Source organism: Nelumbo nucifera, chromosome 4 (genome assembly GCF_055504915.1).
Source record: "Nelumbo nucifera cultivar China Antique chromosome 4, China Antique-T2T, whole genome shotgun sequence".
Taxonomy (NCBI): Eukaryota; Viridiplantae; Streptophyta; class Magnoliopsida; order Proteales; family Nelumbonaceae; genus Nelumbo; species Nelumbo nucifera.
Window position 1 is genome coordinate 18934938 of NC_142652.1, and position 22558 is coordinate 18957495.

Genomic DNA, 22558 nt, shown 5'->3' on the forward strand with positions numbered 1-22558 from the left:
CTACTTAAATCCAACTTAAATTCCCTCCAAATTAAACTCAAATGAAATGCGGCCAAAACAAACTCATGAATTTCTGTCATCCATAGGCTGTCACTTTATTGACTTACATGCCCCCGACGACTTCTGAAAATGACGAAATTATTCTTTAATTAACCTTAAGCCATTCACATGAAATGACAAATATAGACTTCAAAACGTGGGAAAATAACACAGCAAAATTGGGAAAAATAGATACAGATGTATATTTCGGAAAAGATGTCCACTTGTGGTAATTGGAGGAATAAATTGAGTCGTATACAATCACAATGTATGAACGGCACCATCGTTTTACCGTATTGAAGTAGCTAACCTATAACCATGCCTTTTATGGGTCCCACATGCGAGAACTCCCACTCTACATATTTGGTTTGACCCTGATTCCTGAATTAGCGCCATCAAAACTGAGTTTCTGACTGACTGACTGACCGAGAAAGAGCGATCCATACATTTATGATTTATAGAGGACAACCAAGATTCCAATCAAATGGTTTTGGGCTGGTCACAACATCCAAATGCACAGAAACAGGATTAGATGTATAAAGAAGCTCGTATTAATTCATGAGCCAACTAAGATTATCATTATTTGTTTAATTTATTAGCATAATATCATAGTTAATTGGCGTATTAGAAAGGATAATGTTTTTTTAGTGGACCGAATTCATTTAGCTTTTGAGAGAAGGATCATTTATAATCTAACGAGGTGCCCGTCACAAAATTGTCCCTCACAGTATCTCACAGCACATCTCCGTCGTGTATTAAGAACATCTCAATTATAATATTCACAATATACGAGAGGGATGAGGAATGTATTGTGGGACATTGTGGGGCTGATTTGAACTCTCTCATCTATCATTCCGCTTTTGACCTTCTACCTTAACTAAATTACCCAACCCGACAGGAGTACGTCTCCATCAGTCCACCCGATGATGCATGTCGTGTCGGCCCGTGTCCAAGGAGATTTTACGAGCTGTGGATATGACACGTATGTTTGTTCTCCGCCATCGGTTTATTGGATAGCCAGCTGCAAACCAACGTAAGCCCATATCGGATGTCTCCGTGCATCAGCGCCTCACAGGTGCCTCACACAGTGAAACAGGGACACTTATCGTCTAGCACGAGCTCCATCTTTATGCGTGCGGAGCTAACGGTAACGGGACCCCATTCTTGAACCTTTTTTTTATTCGAATACGGGGGAGAACCCCGGATTACTGTCCTTCTGTGATCGAAATCTATTGATTTTTTCGACGTCGGCATTCATTCCGGCGGTCCACCATCGGAAGGTAGTTACTCCTGTATTTTTATTATTATTTTTTTTTTCTTTTCACTGCAAAACAGATGAGGGAGGGTTTTTTTCACCACCGGCAAGGTGGAAAGAACTCAACCCCTGTGCTGAAGCATCGCTGCTGTAATCGAGCAAAGTGAGGATAAATTAAAGAGCTCAACCCCCTGTATCCAGCTATGAATTCGGATCCGCGTGTTTCGATTGCAATTGCGAAATTCAATCTCAAGGTCTTCAAGTCAACTGTGTTCTTGGATTATTAGAGACCGGTTAACGGGTCGAAGTCCAACGAGTGTGACATGGTTTAAAGGTTACGGAACAAGGAGAAATCTTGGCAAAGTACAGGAATTTTACGAGGTTTAAAATCGGCGTTAAAGAGGATTGTAGCTATGTGGTTGCCGGCACAAGCCGATGGCATTCGAGGATTGTAGCTATCTGTCGATTCGCAACGACGAGATTAATGACACGATCCCAATAGTCTGAAGTGAAAAATGTTGCTGGTGGTCGTTGGTGATGGCCGGTGGTGTAAAAAACTCTCCCTCATCTATTTTGCAGTCGAAAAAAAAATAAGAATACAGGAGTGAAAGTGTGAAAAAGATGAGAGATATGGAGAGTTGATTACCTTTCGACGGTGTGACTGCCGGCGTCGGAAAAAATAGCAGATTTCGATCAAAGACGAAAAGACGGTAAATAGGGGATCTCCTCCGAAGTCCAGTCAAAACAGAGGATCGAGCGGGAGCTGGCAGCCTAGCACGCGTTAGCTCCGCACGCATAAAGATAGAACTCGTGCGGGAGGACAAGTGTTCCTGTTTCATTGTGCGGGGCACCTGTGGAGCGCTGATGCGAACTCAGGAGATGGGGTGACGATGGCCGATGGCCGGGTTTGACCAGGAATTGTCGAATAGTGCAGAAAGTGGGGACAGAGCGACAGGTATGGAAAATGGAAGAGAGAGGAGGAACGACTGCTTATAGGTTTATTTTTGGGGATTCGAGAGTTGAGAAGTTCACGACGTAATCCTAGCTTTCCAACCGGGATTTCTTTCATCCTTTTTATCGGTATGATTAGGATTTCGGATTTGGAAGGGTGGAAAATGGAAAACGCCAGCACGATTCACATCCGATGCGCGTTGAAATGACGCACCTAAAAGGTCAAGGCACGGCATAGACGAAAGTCATGAAACGTACAAGCTAGCCTTTATTTGGTAATTTGGCATTTGGCATTTGGCAATTGGCATCGATGCGTTACGTTTAGCGTAAACGGGTAAAAGTTGATGGTTCGTTGAGGTTCGTTTCTGTGAAAACTAAAAACGCCAACATAACATAAATGTGCGAGATTTCTATATAACAATCTGTTTTTAGAACCACACCATTCTCACGTTTTTGTAATGGTCTTATCTACAGTGGCATATAAAAAAAGAGGTAAATTACAGATAGATATGTACTATGGTTCAAGGTATAGATACATCTCTATGTATGGCATTGGTGTATTGTTACTTTAACCAATACAGTCTTTTATTTTTTTTTAGTTTTTTCTTTTCTAAATTTTGTTTTTAAGTATAATTATATATTATTTAATAAAAATAAATTTATTAAAACACCTGTAAACATATACAAATGTATCAGGAGGGCCCAATATGATACGATACGTATCGTGAAGATACTTTTAACCTTAATAGGTACTTGGGATAATGACAGAGTTTGATTCAAGTGTGATATATAATACTCTGAACTTTTAAAAATATACACTTGAGTCCAATACTTCGGGTGATTTTGGATCAGGATGAATTTTCGGGTTGGGTTGTTAAATGCTAGACCCCTAACCTAAATATATGTGATGTGTTAGGGTTGACCCATGGGTCAATTCGGATCATCCTAAAAAATAATTGAAATTAGAAAATAAAGAAAAAGTACATGAAAAATGTCAAAACTAAAGAAATTAACCTTAAAGTTTCAAATATATTTAAAAAAATGAATATTTAACAATTCAGCAAGTTGACCCATGACCCAACCCAATTTTTCCGGGGTGGGTCATTCTTAAATTCAAGTAGCTAAATAATGAGTCCATAACCCCTATTTTTTCGGTTTGGGTTGAATTGGGTTTACGGGTTGGGTCATTTTTTGCCAGGTCTAACTTAAAATTAACATTACAGTGAGGGTAAAATTAAAAAAAAGGCTTATTTAGATTTTCCTTTTTCACTATTTTTCGTTGTTCCATTCAAATGCTGTTATTCTTTGTTGAAATGAAGTATAGAGACGGTTCATATGAAAAAAAAGGAAATAAAATAAAAGTTCAGTGAGTAAAAAAGAATCTAAACATGGGCATTTTTGTAAGTTTGCCCTCATTGTAACATCAATTTTAATAGAGCTGGACTTCAGTGTGTATTTCTAAAAGTGCAGAGCACTCAAATGTCCAACTCAAAAGTTCAGGCCCTTAAATGTCATTATCTCCAAATTACAAAGTATCTATTTGTAATTTATTCAAAATAAAAATGAGAATAAAATATTTTCCTGTGTTGTCATAAACACATTTTAATTATAATAAAATAAATTATTTTAAATGCTAATCAACACATGCCCCTAAACCTCCTTATCAAACTTAACATTCTACATAGCGATGCCGATATGAAGGGATTCTGGGCTTTATTGAGCTTTTTGTCTTTTGGACCTGGGCGCTGTTTTGCCTGCACGCCTCCACGGTGAAAACTCAAATGACCAAGGAATGTAAGCCTAAGCCGAGTTTGACAGTAGAGCCCATTGGCCCACCGAGAAAAGGAGAATCTTTTGAGGTAGGATTAAAATCTTTTTGATCCATGTATTCTTTGGCCAACCAACCCAACCTGAATCAAAATATGCAGACATTTACGTAAGGTAAGTTGGTAGGAGGAGGAAGGCTCACGTTGGGGAGGCATGGATACCATTCCTTTCTAAAAATGTTTTAATTTATTATCAAGTGAAAACATGGAAAGGATTTGAGTCTATTAAATCCTCCATTTCTTAGGTTATACTTGGTATCATTGCTGTTTTTTCATGAAATGTTTAAGGTTGATTGAGAGTGCAAAACCTTACATTTTGTATTATTTCGTATGTATTTGTACTGTACATATTTATATTTGTACTCCTTCAAACTGAATCTTAATATAACAACAGCAATTTGTGTTGATCAACCCAAAGCTTTTCTGATTATGTGACATGACAATTTATATTTCACACTAATTTCTACTGACCAATCTCAAATGTTTTCCTGGTACCAAATACAACCTTAAAAGAAACTAAATTTAGTTAGAGTCGAGCATGTTTGAGGTGCAGATTGGACCGGTTTATGATTAGGCACGAGGGCCACGAGGGCCACGAGGCCTCATTTTCCATGGGTTGGGCGTGGGCCAAGGTGAACCTGGACAGTCTCTCATCTACAACGGTACAACCCTTGTATCCCTCATGCAATGTTGCAATGTTTGCTTGCTTTGATTCGTTGACACATAGTTGGGTTTCATGTAAACTTAAACAGATAAAAGTGAGAGAAATTAGAAGAGAAACGTACTATAGTAACAAAATCACTGTGCCAATTGCTTAATTTGAAACCATTTATTCTGTAACTCCCATTGCAAGAGAGATCAGAGTATAGTTTATATTAATAATTAAATAGGTCCACTGACATGCATTTGTTAGTGAGTAGCCCCAACTTCCTAGACCGAACTCCGAACAAACTGTGTATTCACATTAGGAGCCTGGTGTCTGGAAGTTACACCCACTTCTAGCTTTTGAAACTGCATCAATTCAAAAGACAATATTAACAACCTAGCTCACCCACCTTTGGGGTGTCCAGAGAAGCAAAATCGTACATATTGACGAAGACGCAAGTTAATAAAAACTCTTTAATTGGTAATACGTAGCATTCAATATTCAAATCCTAAGAAAAGCCAGGTTAAAAATAAGATGTTACTTGTCAAAAAAGCTAAAAATAAGGAGTCCGGATCTCCTCCCCACAAACTCTTCCCATATTCTTATCCACAGATAGAGATACAATTTGGGCAGGTTAGGATTAAAATTCTGTAGAAATTTGAATGGGCCCGAATCAAAACTCGAGACCTAAGCAATGTAAAATGTTATATCAGGCTAACCCAAATTGCACCCTTACCCACAAGACATTACAGCCGTCCATTGGGAACATATCCCTTGTCATTAGCGGGGAGATGATCCCGATACATGACGATAGTATCCAATGGGTAGGGATGTGGGAAGAGTTTATGGATAGGAGAGCTGGAGTAAAAAATAAGGATAAGAAGCTCATTCATTTCTCACCCAAGGAGGAGGACGAGGAACCCACTCCAGGAAACTCAGCCCATAACTGGCAGGTAGCAGCTAACCGGGAACAAGCATCCATATCTTTACAGAACCAGTGAAAAGGTGTCAGAGGTCTGGGTGCAAAGAATCCAGCAAATGTAAGAACACAGTACCGAGTCATGGAGGGCGCAAGTGCCAAAAGCAGCTGAAATAAGTAGACGTTGAGATATTTCAATTTTTGTATGGTGTGTATGGTTGCATGACATGACCACTTACTAGCTAGCATTTAAATTCTTCCAGCATCTGGTTTGTATATCCAGTCAGGCACCAGATAGTACAAATATAGACACAATAAAATTCTCTTTCTTTTCTTTGGAAGGTGGGAAAAGAACATTAAACGAGATTTCTCGTTACAATGCTAAGCAATCTAACAAAATACAGTAGTCAACAGACCACGAGGGGTTTCTCCTTGGGTTCCATTTGTTTCTCACTTTCTCCATAAAATGGATGTAAAATTTCAGTGTAAAATATTTCAGATATTATTTTCACCCATTTTACAGTGAAAATTTTGTTTGTCCTTAGGCTCCCTTCTAAATTGTTTTGATGTAAAAGAGATGAAATTACAGCTCAAATATTTCAGCCTGGAATATTTTACTTCCCCTTCTATCAACAGCCATAGCAGGAAATGTGGTTTCAGAGACTCTAATTTGAAGGTTGCTTCCAAGGGGAGGCGGCTACTCTGTTTCCGCAACTGTTTCTACCAGGTCATATCTGTCTAAGTCTGTCCCCCAACCCTAACCTCCTCCTTTTCTCCTCAAGCCTTCCCAAAGTTACTGCATGCAAAAGGAACTTATTTTTCTGGGTTCGAGGAAGGGTGGTAGATCAACAGGTGTGGTCAGCTGTTTCAAGAGAGTAAGTATAAAAAAGCAAAACATATGCGAGAAGAAGTAGAAAGTAGGACAATTAAGACGTCTCACTCTCAACTCTCACAAAAGCTAGAATCACATAGGTGTTTGAGAAAGTATTAATTTCATGTCACACCATTAACAGCAATATATCACATCATACATCAGCCTAGTCCCCTATAAGTAAAATATGGATTTTTATTCATTAAAAAAGGCTGTATTACAAGAAATGATAAATGAAGAATATTAAAATGATAAGAAGTTTTCTTTAAACTACAACAGAGAAACAAAAATTAGAGACTGCTAGGCTATACGGAAAATTAAAGATTTCTAAATCTTTATATGCAACTATAGCATGTATGTATCATCTTATAGTTGTGTCTCAAGAATGTACGTCGAAGACACTGCCAAACCCTCAATATCATAGGTACGTACAAGTCTCTGTCTCCTGCCAGGGGACTCCAGCCAACAGAACTCCAGATGGAACGACTTTAATTCTGCCACACTCTTTGCCACATCACATGGGCACCCCATGTACATACCTCCAGGCAACAAGGTCATCTGATAGCCTCCATCAAATGTAATCAGGTTATCCAATAAGTGGCCAGTCCAATGGACAGTGGTAGCAACATCACCTCCATCAGATGTTGAAGTAATATCCTGGATGAGAAACTTGTGTCAAAGATCAATTCCCCTAAAGGAAATAGTGCATATAAGATGGATCTAAAAAAAAATGTCAGTACTATTTCATAGAGCTCATCTGAATTTGTATCCAAGCTTCAAACATTGGTGAATTTGCTACTTTTAAGTTTAGCATTGGAGCTTTTGTTTATCCTTGTCAATGATCCAAAAGAGCAATTCTCAAGTTGAGATCTCCTTTTTCAGAAGTTGTAACTTGTAAAAGCAACAAATTTATTTTGAGTTTTACTAAAAATGAATGGGAAGTATGAGCAAAACCAGTACACATTTCATGTTAATAACAAATAAAAGACTGTAGAAGACACCAGTACACTACATGGAATATTTATGGGAAGCAACATTTTGGAAAGAAAACTGTTCTTTTTTCCTAACATGAGCATTTAACTAAGCCAGTGTTATATTATATTCAGGCAATAAATCATCAGGCAACATTAGTGGCAGTTCTGTCAAGCCACTTTTTAACCATCCAAGACGCATTTTCATTGCTTCAAAAATTTATGGCCAAATTTCTCCAACCTAATTGAAAATTGAACTGCTTTGACAAATCACAATGGATGTAAAGGAGGATCAAGTGGTGCACATTGACACAAACCTGAATTAGCTGACCATTGTCATCAATTTCAAGCAAAGCAATTGTATCAGCTTCTACAATTGTTGCTCCATAAACACCACTGCGTTTAGTTATAGAATGTCCTTTCCACCTACCAAGAAATGGTTGTATCCTATTTGTGCTATTCTGCAAATAAAATAGGGAAATAACCAATGACAGATCTCACATAAAACACTATGAAGATGTTTACAGCAGCCTAACCCATTCAAATCTAACAGTGTTAAAGAAAAGAAAATCACGTTAATTACTGGATGTTAAATGACTTTAGAAGTACTTCAGCATTTCATGGTTAGTTAAAGTTAGGTGGATTTAATTACCTTAGCATTGTCTAGAGAAGAAGGAAGAGTCAACTCGTTTCCTCTTTCTTCAAGGAAGACAAGCAGCATTTCAAGAACACCTTTTGGATCCAGGATATGGAAAACTCTTGCTCGCATATCTTTCTCCTGTGAATATAGGCAATTCTCGCAGACAACAGAAGGTCGTTGTGAGGGTAGCTTTAGATTTCTGCATCATGGGAGTCAATGCCAACACCTTGAGATAATTCAAGTTCCTAAGCAAAGAAACTTTGCACATCAAGCATAACTTGATAATCTAAGAGACTAGGGTGGTTAAGTACATCAAGGCTGTTTCTGGTTGCACATAACATGAAGGAAGATGAATGATTTCCTTGGAAAATGTAGTTCTATGAGAGAATAAATCATCTTCCTAATTATCCTGGTGTTTCACTTAACTGAATAGTTGAGATATACATGAGTGTTGCAATATATGTATAAAGAGGACCAGTCTCAGTTTGGAAAATGACATGAATAATTAGAAGGAATGTGGTTTCCATATAATTAGTACTCATTCTATGGAAAATATTTATTTTCCATATCCATTTTATGTGCAACTAAACACCATAAAATAGCAATGTTTAGGAAACTGTTCTTTTTCCTGCATTTTATGTGAAAACAAACAGGGCCTACAACTTCAAAATTACATCATCTAGATATTATTGAAGGTGAAAGGGGGTTGCTAGTTACTAATACTGACTCATATTTATTATGTCTGTGGCAAACAAGATCAATATAATCCACTCAATTGATGTCTCAACTTAGACATTTTTGTGCTAAAAATATCAGAGGCTAGGTCCATGTCCAAGACCTTGGATAGCTGGCAGGTAATGGCCATTTATTGAATAAATGGGAAGTTAACACAAGATATAATCATCATATTGAACAATTCGGATAACTTACAGGATAAATTAACACAAGATATAATCAACATATTGTTTTATCTTCTTGGATTTGAAGCTCAACTCCACCTGCATTAGGGCCTATGGTATGTGGGATACTTCCCCCTGTAGATTTCTGGAATGTTGGACATTTGTTGACACAACAACTTGTAATGTGGATAAGGCTTTCCATATGCAGTTTGTTTATGGCCTGATACATTTATTCTTTTCTTCAATTTGGTAAAATGCAAAATGCATAAGCACATGGATTTGTATATGCTGACTTACATGCATGTGTAAAGACATAATCTATAGCCATGTCCACACTCCACATTGCTTGATTTTGGGGGATTGCCATGTCTGACACACTCATATCAAAAGGATGAAGTTTGTGTCCATGGACACATATCATAGATTAGGCCCATGGCAGAGCACAAAACATAATCTACTAAAGAAGCACAAATTTCCTTAGTTGTGTTCATTTAGTTCTAAAGACCTATAAAACCTGACAATAAATAGATTATTCTATAATTCCTAATCTAGTGACATCCAATGGTAAAGATTCCCAATTGGAAATCAAAGTAAAGTTAATTTCCTAACATAGAGCACTCACTTGGGTGATTCTTCACCAATATCATCTTCACCAAGAATCCCTTGCCTTAGTACAGTCTCCAACATTCCAGCTGTCTGATACCTTAGAGAAAATGCCCTCTCTTTGGGGAAAAATCCAATCTGCAGGCTAACCACAATAGATATTCAAAAGAAAACAATGGGATCACAAATAAGCTATAAGCTCTTTTCTCTTCACAAAACCCCATCAAAAAGAAAGAGCTATTTTTCTGGACTAGGAAACTGAGAGATTAAACTTTGCAACTTCAAAGTAGAAAACACTAATATTACCTGCTGATAATTGTCCACAGTAAACATATTAGTTTCTTTGATTTTGTACTCTGCCCATTCAGGTTCAGAATCATATCCCGAAGTTGAAGCACTTGAAGAAGGCTGTTTTATGTATAGCCTACATATGTCAAACACAGCATAAAATATTTCAGGTAATAGTAAAACAATACATGAAAGCAAATCATACCTTCGATATATCCCCTATGAACTCATAAAGCATCAAAACTTCAATCTAACATTTTCGGCTTTTCGCCATTAAAAAAAGGGTGTTGAGATATTGACTTTCCATGGTTAACTAATTCAAGAATATGAAATTCATAATCCATGAAAATGAACTCAAACTTGAAAAAGTTGAACCCTACTCTGCTCTGATAATTAACTATACTCAACCTGCAGTTAAAAAAAAAAAAAAGTCTCCAAAACTATGATGGTGAAACAGTCACAAGGTTTGAGAGAAAAGATCACCCAATACAATAATATCAACAGGTCACTTGAGAATTACAAACCTGACATCGCGCTGTAAAACCCGAATCTTATAAAATCCAAATAAGAAAGCCATCAGGAAATGGAATACGTTTACAATATAAGTTTGATTCATAGCATTGGCAGAACTTCTATATGTTGACTTCACAAGTATAGAGCCCCTCTGGAACTCGAGAATGTTTCAAATAGGAGCTATCTGTTCATCAATGACTAAATTGCATGTTCTCGTAAAATATTCCAGGGATAAAAATGAAGAAGATGATAAAACTGGAATATATTGCCTCTTAGCTAGTCATAACCAACGATTACATGCTCCTATATATATAACGAATTGCATGAGAAGCTCGTGGAGGGGACCTACTATAAGAAATAAGCTTACGTTTGAATTAAACTAATCAGCTCATCTTCGCCATAGGAGCTCACTGCAAGTCTCGTAGTCACTTTTTGCAACAAATTTCCGTAAGGATCAAATTGCTGAAATATTAAAACAAAGAACGAATAGGTTCACATTACGAAACCTAGATTAAAGAAAAAGAAGGAAGCGGGAAACAAAATTCGAGAAAAGAGAGGAAATAATAGAACTGTTCACACTGACATAGAAGGATCCGTTCCAGTTGCCCAAGTTCAGCGCAATAAAACGATGCAGGTTGTCAATACTCATGGATTCTTCATCTCGTTTGTGTTGTTCTTCTGATACGAAGGACGATGGTTTCACTGCTTGAATTCGAGGTCTCCGAAACGAGGAACTTGAGCGAAGAAATGACTTGGATGTCGAGAAGTTCACGTAAAATTTTGGAGTAAGATTTGAAACTGGGGTTTTGGTCATTGGGGCCACTGAAATGGAAGAAATGGCCGCCATGACTGGTAATTTCATCTCCGGCTGGAAAACCAGTTATTGTCTTCTTGACGCCTTATCCAACGGGAAGACATCAGAAAGAGAGCACCAATCTAAGTATCCAACGGATAGAAGGGATATCGTGTCAATCTGTGGACTGTTGATAAAAAATTTTCGACGAGTGAAAACTGAAACGGGATGGGCTTGTCTGTCTCTCAGGCTCTCACTATGTACCCCTTTGTTGTCCTCTCAGGGAGAGACACCTGTCCCATCAATGATCCCAATCCCTCTCACGTGCGAATCCGAATTTCTAGGCTACTAGCCACCTATTAACAAAAGAAAACGCGGAGGGTGTGCGCGAGTGTGTATAAACTGTAACTAAAGCGCCACTCTCCGGTCACTCGAGCTCAGATTTGTAATGGAAACGAAGCAGCAAATCAGCTCCTCCTCCGACGTTACCACAATCAAACCGCTCTGTTGCATCGTGAAACTCGGTATTTGCAAACTCTCCATCGCTCTTTTTGTTAAGTCCACTGTTGACTGAACAGTGATTTTTTTTTTCCGAATTCCAGATATGCTTACAAGTTACAAGTCTTTTTAATCCGTTACGTATTTCAGGTGGTGCTGCAATTACTTGCAAAAACGAAATAGAGAAGATAAATGAAGAAAATCTTGGAACTGTTTCTTCACAATTGAGACACGCAATGATCTCAAGTCCTCCTCCATTAAAGTCTTTTGGGATGGATTGGAGCAAGCGACCTGGGACTTCAGAAATTTCTGTCGAATTCGAAGATCCAGCTTTGCCAGACTACAGCAATTTTCTTGTTGTTCATGGAGCAGGTTAAGTTTTCTTTAAGATTGATGCGATTGGATGCTTGTATTTACACCATGATGGAGCTAGAGTTTCGGATTGGATAAATAGATTCATCGAGTTCATTTGTTTAGGCTCAGTTTGGAAGGAGTACAAATACAAATTTGTAGAGTGCAAAACCTTGTATTTTATATTATTTTGTATGTATTTGCAGAGTACATATTTGTATTTGTACTCCTACCAAACTGAGCCTTAATGTCACAAGTATTAGGGATAGTTTTGGCTTCTGCTTGGAATTGGTGTCTACTAAGGAAGTGGCTCTTTGTTACAGCTCTGGCATCTCGATGTATTGATCTTTATCAGTTGTTCGATGCAGGTTCGTTTGGTCATTTTCAAGCAAGTAGGTCGGCGGTCCACAAGGGAGGATTGCATCTCCCTCTTGTCAAGGCTGGCTTCGTGGCTACCCGTATTTCTGTAAGATTTGATGCTCCTTGCTAATGCTTTTTTGTTCCTCATCTTGTTTAATATTCATTTCTGTTAAATTCTAAAATTTCATTCTATGCATTCTCTAATGCTGTAGCGGGTGCAAAGTTTCATAGCATTGATTCTCATGTGTGGACTATGCTTAGTGTATTTGCCTTGTACACTGTCAAACTAAATTTATTTGGAGGTATAAGACTATAGAAAACACTTAAGTTACTATTTCAAGTACTATTGGGGATACTTATGTAAGTTATCAAGCTATTTGCTTGTTCATGGAATTGAAGTATTTACGACAAAAAATTCAATGCTGAACTTTATCCATTACCAAAAAAATGCTGATTTTGTTTTATTTCTACTTGGCGATGGGGGACTGGGGATATAAAAAACTTCTTCAACCTCTAAACATTTTTAGGTGGAATACCAATTATGCATTGCAAGAAGAGACACTAGAACAATTCAATCTCCCCCAAACAATGATTTCCAAACTCTCTATACATCATGTTGCCAGAGTGTACTCTATACATCAAGACTTTCATTGTAATGTATTAATATGCTTCGTTTTATTTATCACTGTTATTTTGGCACTCCAGTACTTTTGTATTCCATCTGCAAGTTCTCCAACATCATATTTCATACAATTGGTAGCTTTGTTTATCTTTTGACATCTGCTCCATGGACTCCTGGTGGCTATTCAGGTTTTGTAAGTGCTGATTTTATTTTACTTTTCTTGGTGGGGAGACCAAGGATATAAGAAACTTCTTTAACCTCAAAACATTTAGGTGGAATACCAGCCATGCATTGCAAGAGGAGGCACTAGAACTATTCAATCCTCTCTCTTAGGATCTGAACTATCTATACATCATGTTGTTTTATTTATCACCATTATTTTGGCTGTCCAGTACTTTTTTGTTCTATCCGCAAATCCTCCAACGTTATATTTCATACAATTTCTAGCTTTGTTTATCTGTTGACATCTGATCCACAAACTCCTGGTGGCTATTTAGGTTTTGTAAATATTGAATGGAGAAATCTTGTTGCTTGTTTATTATTTTGGTCTTCTATGAGAATGAGTTCCTGCTAACTGCTTTAAGAAGGTTTCTTTTAACATCTCCAGATGAAATTAGAAGTTCCCTTCGTTCTTTTATGATATTATAAGTTGTCTTTGGGATGGATAAATATTGAAAAAGCAAGTGTAAGTCATTAATTTACTTATTAATCAGAGTCTCATATTGAAATTGTGAGATGAAATTAGGATCTTGTGATTGTTTACCATTTTGTTTGTTTCATTTGTTTCAGGTTACAACACTCAATATTGAAATTGTGAGATCGCTAGCCAGAGGTATTCATTATGCTATTGGTTTTTCTTTTCTATTTTTTTTCTTTGAGTTTTATTAATTTGTTCTGCATAGTTTTCAAGGCACCAATGCAAGGCTAGGCAAGGGGAGGGTTCCTAGTCAAACTAGGTTACAGATTTATTTATTTTATTTTTTAAGATTCTCTAGGTTCCATAGCAGCCTGCAACCATTGTTCACTATATATAATCTTCACGAAAAGCATAATTTTTTATTAAAATATAGAAAATCAACATATTCATGAGAATTAAAAGAAGAAAGAAAGAAAAGCATCTGAGAAAATTTTATGTTCTTCCTTGCTTATCGGTTCAGGTTTTGAAATTTTTGAGGGTTCAAGACAGCATACATGAACATGTGTTGATTAAACCCTAGCAAATAAAAAACAATAAAGAGAAACTAGTATATAAACACACAAAATGAATAATTTAGTTCATGTATATAAACAATAAAAATAAACAACACTTAATTTCATGACAGAGGAGGGTGTAGTCATTGCTTTGTTTTCAGGCTTGATTGGAATTGGGGACTCACCCCGGGCTGAGGTTATGGCTGTGGTGGAGGGTGCAAAAGGGCTTAGGAATTAAGTATTAACAGATTGATCATCGAAAGAGACTCAAAAGTGATGTTAGGTTGGTTAGGGAAGGAGGATGAGGGTATGTGGCCATATCTAAATGAATGAAAATCCTTCAAGGGGCTGACTCAGGGTATGGAAGTGAGATTGCAGTGGGTTAAGAGGAGTGCCAATTCATTTGCAGATACATTAGCCAAACAAGTTGTGGGAAGGGGTCAGTCTTTTTGGGTTGTACTGTAATTTTCTTTTTATTTTTTGGGGTGTGTTAAGAGAGTTTATCTCCCCACACCTTTGTACTTATTCTTAATTATCTAATGAAACAATTCTATTATTGATAAAAAAGTTTAGTTTAATCATATGTATTTACTAGTAAGTGTGCACATGCTTTGCACGTGGCAATTCTAGATGATGATAATTATAGTAATAATATATCCAAAAATTTCTATAAACTTTATGTATTTTTTATTTTTTGTTTTATATTTTTTTTGTTTTTATTATTAATCAATATTGCAAAGTTCAAATCTGATTACATAAACACCTCATCCAAATATGTGATAATCAAATTGAACTATAAAGTTTCAAGTATCATTGACATGCCTACCTGCTTGGCTAGGCTCTTATGTTTGTAGTGTTTTATCTTTTTGGTGTATCTTTTTTCTTTTGTTCATTTATCAAAAAAATGTAAGGTTTAAATAGAGGGAATGAAGCGAAAAGTAGCAGTTCAATTTACAATTTAGTCATTACAATTAAATAGGGACTAAATTAATTGAATTAAATTCAAAAATGAGTATTTTAGTCATTGCATTAGAAATCAGACCAGACCGAACGGTTGAACCATTTTGGCCCGGGAACCAGTCAAGTCACTAGTTTCATTTTGGCCTTGAACCGCTATTTTACAAAAAAAAAATGTTTAAATGGTCAGAGAACTACTGACCCGAACGGTTTAACCATTAAAATGTTTGACCCGACTAATGGTTCTTAGGTTGCTTTCAAACTAATTCCAAATTTTTTATTTATTTTAAAATAGAATTTAGAAAATAAATAAAATAAAATAAAAACTTTCATATCTCATAATCTTGTTCAATTATTCCCAAATGGCCAAAATTAGTTAGGGTTTTTAGTTTTTTTATTTTGATTTTGAGTTTTCTCATTTCTGTGACTCTTTTTAAGTTGTAACAACAAAAAAATTGCAACTCTAATGAAGAAATTGAAAAATCAATGCAAGAGATGAAAGATTAAACACCGATCTTGTATTAAAATTTGAGAAACACAAGTCACTAATGAAGCAAACGATCTGGGATTTGAGAGAGATTTAAAGAGATGAGAAAGATGTAAGAAGAGGGAAAATGGTGTTGTAGTGGCGATGATGATGAACATGGAGATAGCCGCCAATGGCTTCTTCTTCTTCTTCTCAAGGCAAAATGGTTATGCAACAATGATTGGTAAACATGGTGACAACCACCTCTGGCGACGCTTCCTTCTCAAGGCAAAATGGTTATGCAACAATGACAATCACTAACGATGCTTCCTTCTTCTTCTTCTTCCTTCTCTCTCTCTCTCTCTTTCTTAATTTCTCAGCTTTAACCAGTCACCTCCTTCTCAAAGTCTTATACTCCCCTCTCATAATAATGTATATAGACAGTGGACTTTAACTTAATCCTAATCTAACGGTCAATATAAAATGTTACATTATATTCTACATCTTACCAGTTTGACTCGCTCAAACTGGACGGTTTAACCCCCTGACTCGGAAACCAGAAGCCAAAGCAATTTCGTTTCTGGGTCGGTTTTTTAAAACCATGATTTTAGTCAAAATAAAGTTCCACAATCTTATTCATATTTTTAATAATAATGTAAATATAGAATTATAGATGTGTTCAATTTTTTCTATAATTTTTTTTTGTATTTTTGTGTGTACAAACAATTCTGATGTCACACTTACATTTTGTTTAATATGATAAATACATGATATTATGCATGTGCCTGAATTTTTTTTTTACAAAATTTATGTATTTTTTTCATTTTTTATTTTTATATTTTATTAATTTTTATTATTTATTTATGACATTAAAGCTTAACACATTTGACTCAAAAGTTAAACTTTTTATAATTATTTTTTATATTTCATTTTTGCTCAGTTATAAATTATGTATTTCATTTTCATTATGAATAAAAATAAATCTTGTTTATTACACTTATTTTTCTAATTTGAGTAATAAAAATATCATAAATGTGTCTAATTTTTTCTACATTTTTTTGTAAATTTCTATATTTATTTCTACTTTAAAAAGTTTATTACCTAACTATGACTTCATAAGGTTGATCAACTTGATTTGGATGGTTGAATTGCTTAGCCACCACTTGGATAAAGAATGGTTTTGTTTTTAGATCAATTTTACAATGAGTTTATATTGTTAAAAATATTGACATAGATCTAATTAGTAGCATTTATTAGTGAAAAATAACTTAAAAATATAGGATTTAATAAGAGAAAATGAGATTTAATACCTTAAGTATAAGACTTAATGAGAGGGGATTAAATGAGGTGGAAAGTAATAATTGAAGTTACATTTTCAACGTTTACAATTAGAGATGGATTAAATACACAAATATGGTCATTACACTAGCCATTAAAACTGGCATTAAAACTATAATAAAATGAACTTTATACCCTTTCTCAAACAAAGAAATAGAGGGTAATTTTAGTCCAAAAAAAGTTTCACACTGCATTCACACTCTTATATATAGTATAGATTATTATAATTTCAAAAAGAAGTGTATAAAAAAATTTCATATCACAACATGTACAAAATAGCTAGGCACTTTAGTAAGATGACCTTCCATAGGCACCTTGTTAGCTAGGCATTGTCTAGTCGGCTAGTTGCCCAACTATAGAAATTAAAATGCTTTATCATTCAAAGGAAAAAAAAATTAAATAAAAAAGTCCTACCCTATGAAGAAGTCAAGAAGCTAAAAAGTTTCATTATTTTACAAGGGCGATGGAACCCTGTTTACACTAAACAAAACCATCTTTTAAAGTGGCTGGTCTATGTTAGGCTCCCATCATTATTTTGTTGGCAACTGGGCTAAGTCAGTTCAGTTGTGCTGCAATTGTCTTGAATAAATTTTCAAAAATCTGCATAACAATCTCCATTTTTGGCGATCCATGGTACTACTCTTGTTTGATAGTCTTATTTTTCAATTCTGTGGGTGGGTTTTAATTGCTTTATGGTCTTGGTGATAACTATTTTGATTTTTGACCAATTAGTTTGAGAAATATTTCCATCTCTCAGAAGAGGATAAAAAGTTGTCCCTACTCATTTATTTGCATATAGTACACATAATTATGACCTACAATGTAATTTGTCCAAATGAAATGATTTCGCTATCCCAACATTGTGAGTTACAAATTCTTGCTTGATCTTTTCTATGTTTATTTGAGCTGGATTTTCATGGTGAGAACCTTCTGATATGTACAAAATGTGTGTGACAAGTTCATAGATGGTATCATGGTATATGCACACATTGATGGCTATCTGGGGACTTGGAAGGGGTAGTCTGGATTTAAGTTCATAGATCATCATCCATTCCCATGTTTCATCAACAGGCATTCACAAGCTTTTGTGATATTTCACATTATGAAACTGTTTTTCTGAAAAAAAGTTAATAGGATTAGCAAGTTTCAATTACCAAGTTACTCATGGAAATTGTGCCATTATTTGGTCTTCATCCACATATTTTCAAATTTCAGAATGGTAGGCATATGTTGGAATTATAAGTCAGAGTCTTTCTAACAGATTTCTATTCTGGTTTTGCAGAGGGAATCCCATCTGTTGGAATATCACCATTTGCTTGTGGATGGTCCACTTGTGAAAGACATGTTAGAAGCATTCAGAAGAACTTGTCTCTTATAATATTATTTGCACCAAATGTCTTGATTGTTTTCATTCATTAGGTTTTTATTTCTAGCTCCAGACCCAGACAATTCAGGCTTTCTTTTGTGTATTTCTGACAGATGGCTCACGCTGACATATCTCAGGTGGTAAAGGCTATCAACTCTGGTTTTGTCCCTGTAAGTTTGGAACTTGTTGCTTAGATCTTTTTTTGATGTGTCATTAGTCCTTTTTAGATGTTTTACTTTCCACAATGTGAACATTTGTAGTAATCTATAGTTTGATGAATTATGATTTATGAAGTAGTGTACGACTTAGTTTTTCCATTCTTATATACATTAATGTTATGATAATCTATTTAAACTGAAGGGAACTAAAATATTGTAACAATATTTTGCTTTTACATAGCTTTCCAGACCCACAGCTTATTTGGTTAAGCATCTTCAGTTGTAGGTTACATGTTATCAGAGAAAGGAACAGAAGAGGAAAAACATGTTCCTTTATTAGAAACGGTAACTTTCATTCAGTGTTTTAAAAGCACAAGGCACAAGGCAAGGCATGCGCCTTTTTGAAGCAAGGCGCAAAAATACCAAAAAAAAATGCTAAAAAAATGTCAGAAAATGTAAAAAACTGCAAAAAAATATTAAACATAATATTAATAAAAATATACTTAAATTTTAAAATTAATGTTTTATAAAACCTATTATCTAAAATTAAAATACATAAATATAACATGTAAAACATATTCAAATGAAATTTTAAAAAATAGAATCAACCATATAAAACCCACAATCTCTTTTTTTCCTCAATTGCATTACTTCAAGTAGCTAATGTGATGTAAAACATATTACATTCCTGATTCTACGAGCCGCCTTTGTGCCACGCCCCTCGAGGCAAGCCCAAACAAGTCCATGTTAGGGGCTTAAATTCTTAATTTTCAGCTTCTTGAATCTCACTCTATTTGGTTTTTGTAAGCTGTTTGTCTTCCCAGTGTATTCCGCTGGGTTTCTGTTGTAACTCTTTTCTCTATCATCAATAAAATTTTTACCTTACCTTTTCAAAAAAAAATACCGTTGATAGCATATCTAAAGGGGTCAAGCATCAAGAAATTGGTTGATATATTTCCTTTCGTGATCATTTCCTAGGGTTTCAATAAGCAATGACCACAATGGATGAGAGGTTGATTGAGTGGTTAGAATCATGCAGTCATTGTGCTCAATTGAGGGTAGGCTACACAAATTACATGGTATAAGATTTTCATTATACCCTAGATTTAATTGCCCATTTTGAGGGATTTGACTGAGATCCTCTTTTTTCTAAGAAACTTATTCGAAACATTGTCAAGCAGGTTTAATTACTCTTGTAATTCAATTTAGGTTTGTATTTCTTTCTGTCCATGTCCTCAGGATTTATCATCTGTAACACCCCCCCCCCCAAAAAAAAAAAAAAAACAGTATGCTTTGGCTTACTAAATCAAGGAAAATCTGTAAAATGGTTCTAGACGGTATGGGATTATGCTTCTCAAATTGCATCTTTTATTTTTCTTGCCATCTATAGTTGTTTAGATCTTAAAATGTGAATCTAAGTATCTCTAATATATCATACACAGTTCATTGTTTGTTTAGGTTTTGCATGGCGATGCTGTGATTGATGAGTCGCAGGTCAGGTTTATCTGAGTATATTTTTTGTGAGTTATGTTTTTCTTGTCAGTGACAAGACTTAGCATTATTTACCACTGATGATTGGACCACTTGATCAAACAGGGTTGCACCATATTGAGTGGTGATGTGATCATACGCCATCTTGCAGAACTATTGAAGCCTGAATATGTTGTTTTTCTTGTATCCACTCTATTTAGCCATATAATTCTTTATGTATATGTAACTTGACTACAATTTTGTCATTTATTTTTTACTATATTTCTGCTTAACTTAGTAAATCCAGTAAGGGCATGCATCTGCATTTTTACATTGTATGAATATTATTCTGTACAAGTATACAAGAGAATAAGTATATGATTTTAATTGTTTCTAGATGAATAAGTTACACATTATAATTTTAGAAATAATTATCAAAGATAGCTAACAAGATTGCCATTCCAAAATACTTGAATACCCAACACATTTTATTATCAATAACCATAATGCATCTGACACATTAATGGCCTGTCCTAGTTGTACACATTTTTCCCCCTAGGCAAATGAGCCAAATAAAAAGTTTTAGCTCATTCCAAATCCCTCAATCCAATGTGTACAACCAGGAAGGTTTCAGCTGGCTCAGCTGGTAAAGTTCCTGCTGGTTGTAGCACAGATTTTGATCAAATCACACCTTCATCAGGAAGGTGAGATATGGACCTTCATTTCTTTATTGACTGCCTTTCATGTAGAGTAAATGTATACAACTTTCTGATTGGTGTAGATCCATGGCAAGCTGATTTAATTCTGCTGGGCTCCTGATAGGAACCTGCCATTAGATCAATTACAGAAAAAGCAAGAGAATTTTCAAGCAGCTCTTGAGTTCTCTGAGCATAAAGATTAACTGCAGCTACCCCGTTGGTCATCTTTCTTCTGTATGACGGGGAAAATATATTTTTTCGTGTTAATGTTACTTTTATTTCTCCTTGCCAACCAGAAGTCACCTTCTGTACCCTCCAAAAAAAAATCACATCAACTTTGTTAACAATCAGGACAATTGGCCAAATGGATCTGAAACTGCCATCAGCTCTCATATGTAGTGATCTCCTAGAAAAAACTTATGCACCATGTACCTAGACCAGGAAGAAGCCAGCTGTTGCAACTTGCAACTTGCAAGTTGAAGGGGCTAGAAGGGCTAGGGGCAGACCAAGAAGGGAATTGGTTGAAGTAGTAAGAAATGGCTTAAGAACTCATAATTTAACAATGGATATGGTACTAAACAGAATTCATGTAGCTGGCCCCATATAGGTAGGATAAGGCTTAGATGATGATGATGAATTTATTCAATTTATTTTACCTCATACTCCCATAAAAAGTATATTTTTCAGTTAAAAAATAGAATGATTACTAAAAAGTTTAAAAAATAGAACGGATATATCAGAGTCAGTTTCTCAATTCCTGTTTTTGATTATCACATGTCCTTTATATTCTACTGTATACAAGATGGAATTTCCTGTGTACTTTCCTATATCATATGGAATAAAGACAGATGTTTTGGGAGTATATGACCGTCCACCTACAGATCCCAATGCTATACTTCTACAGGAGATTGGTAAGCACATTTAATGTTTCACTTTCTGTTTCACCATACTTATTCTACTTAATTAAATGTTTAGGAGGTTACTTAGGGTTTCTGCTGCACCTATATATAGTTCTATAGACTAAATACTCACTATCAGGTTCAGCTCTCATATGAAGAACTGACCTTTCAACTGTTACAGCTGTAGATGAAGATGGGAGCTGGTCTATAATTAAACCAACACTAGAAGGCATGAATAAGGAAGGTCAGTGAAAAGATACTCTGACTTCCATGTTTTGAATGTGGTTTTTGTGCGAGTTTGCTATTAAAAAGATGGATCATCCCTATTGGGATTCTGGACTTTATTATCAGTGATGTATCTTAACCTGAAGTATTTACTACTTCCTAAACAAGAACAAGTTTGCCAGCCAGCTAATTGCTCAATATTCATTTTCTTTGTATTGACAGTTGAAATAACAGTTGCAGCCCATGATACAACAGGAGGGATGGTGACCAAGATATCAGAAGCTGCAATGATAGCAAAGCTTGGAATTGATGTATACATTGTGAAGGTGGTTTCAAACATATTATGATCTCATATTTTTTTTCAAACATATTATTATCATCTCATAATTTCAATGTAGAGGTATTACTAGGCTTTGTCATTGATGCACAGGCTGCAACAGAGCACTCTTTAAGAGCCTTAAAGGGAGAGGTGAGAGGCCACGTTCCTGATGATTGGCTTGGGACTGTCATCCGATCTTCAAAATAGAGCCACCACTCCACCAGCCTGATTTTGAAGATCCCATGCAAAATATGAGAGATATTTATGTTCCAAAAGTTGCTTATCGAAAAGGATGTTCAAAGTGATTACAAACATGTTTGCCAGGAAAGATGCTTGGCTCAAAGATTGTGTAGTGACCTGTGGATTTTTTTTTTTTTTTGAACTTTTTTAAAGACAATTTGGGATCTATGATGCTTCTTTTCCCCA

The 22558-nt window shown here is 35.6% G+C and overlaps 2 protein-coding genes across 3 annotated transcripts; one reads left to right on the forward strand and one right to left on the reverse strand.

Annotated features, from left to right (window-relative positions):
- Nucleotides 1–6684: 6684 nt before the first annotated feature.
- Nucleotides 6685–11444, reverse strand: LOC104598037 (glutamate NMDA receptor subunit epsilon-1, putative (DUF3598)). The gene is made up of 7 exons (XM_010259912.2): nucleotides 11005–11444; nucleotides 10789–10883; nucleotides 9927–10044; nucleotides 9640–9758; nucleotides 8131–8317; nucleotides 7796–7939; nucleotides 6685–7164 (listed from the first exon to the last, which is right to left on the reverse strand). The coding sequence occupies exons 1-7, from the start codon at nucleotides 11281–11283 to the stop codon at nucleotides 6874–6876; spliced, it is 1233 nt and encodes a 410-aa protein (XP_010258214.1). The 5' UTR covers nucleotides 11284–11444; the 3' UTR covers nucleotides 6685–6873.
- Nucleotides 11445–11579: 135 nt separating this feature from the next.
- Nucleotides 11580–22558, forward strand: LOC104598036 (Amino acid kinase family protein). 2 transcript variants are annotated; one of them, XM_010259909.3, is made up of 12 exons: nucleotides 11580–11738; nucleotides 11863–12084; nucleotides 12432–12529; nucleotides 13835–13877; nucleotides 18280–18341; nucleotides 18477–18533; nucleotides 19980–20015; nucleotides 20118–20195; nucleotides 21534–21600; nucleotides 21770–21832; nucleotides 22036–22139; nucleotides 22244–22558. In XM_010259909.3, the coding sequence occupies exons 1-12, from the start codon at nucleotides 11663–11665 to the stop codon at nucleotides 22337–22339; spliced, it is 1002 nt and encodes a 333-aa protein (XP_010258211.1). In that variant the 5' UTR covers nucleotides 11580–11662; the 3' UTR covers nucleotides 22340–22558. The 2 variants fall into 2 exon arrangements, with proteins under 2 accessions (XP_010258211.1, XP_010258212.1); XM_010259910.2 differs by having other exon boundaries at nucleotides 22224–22277.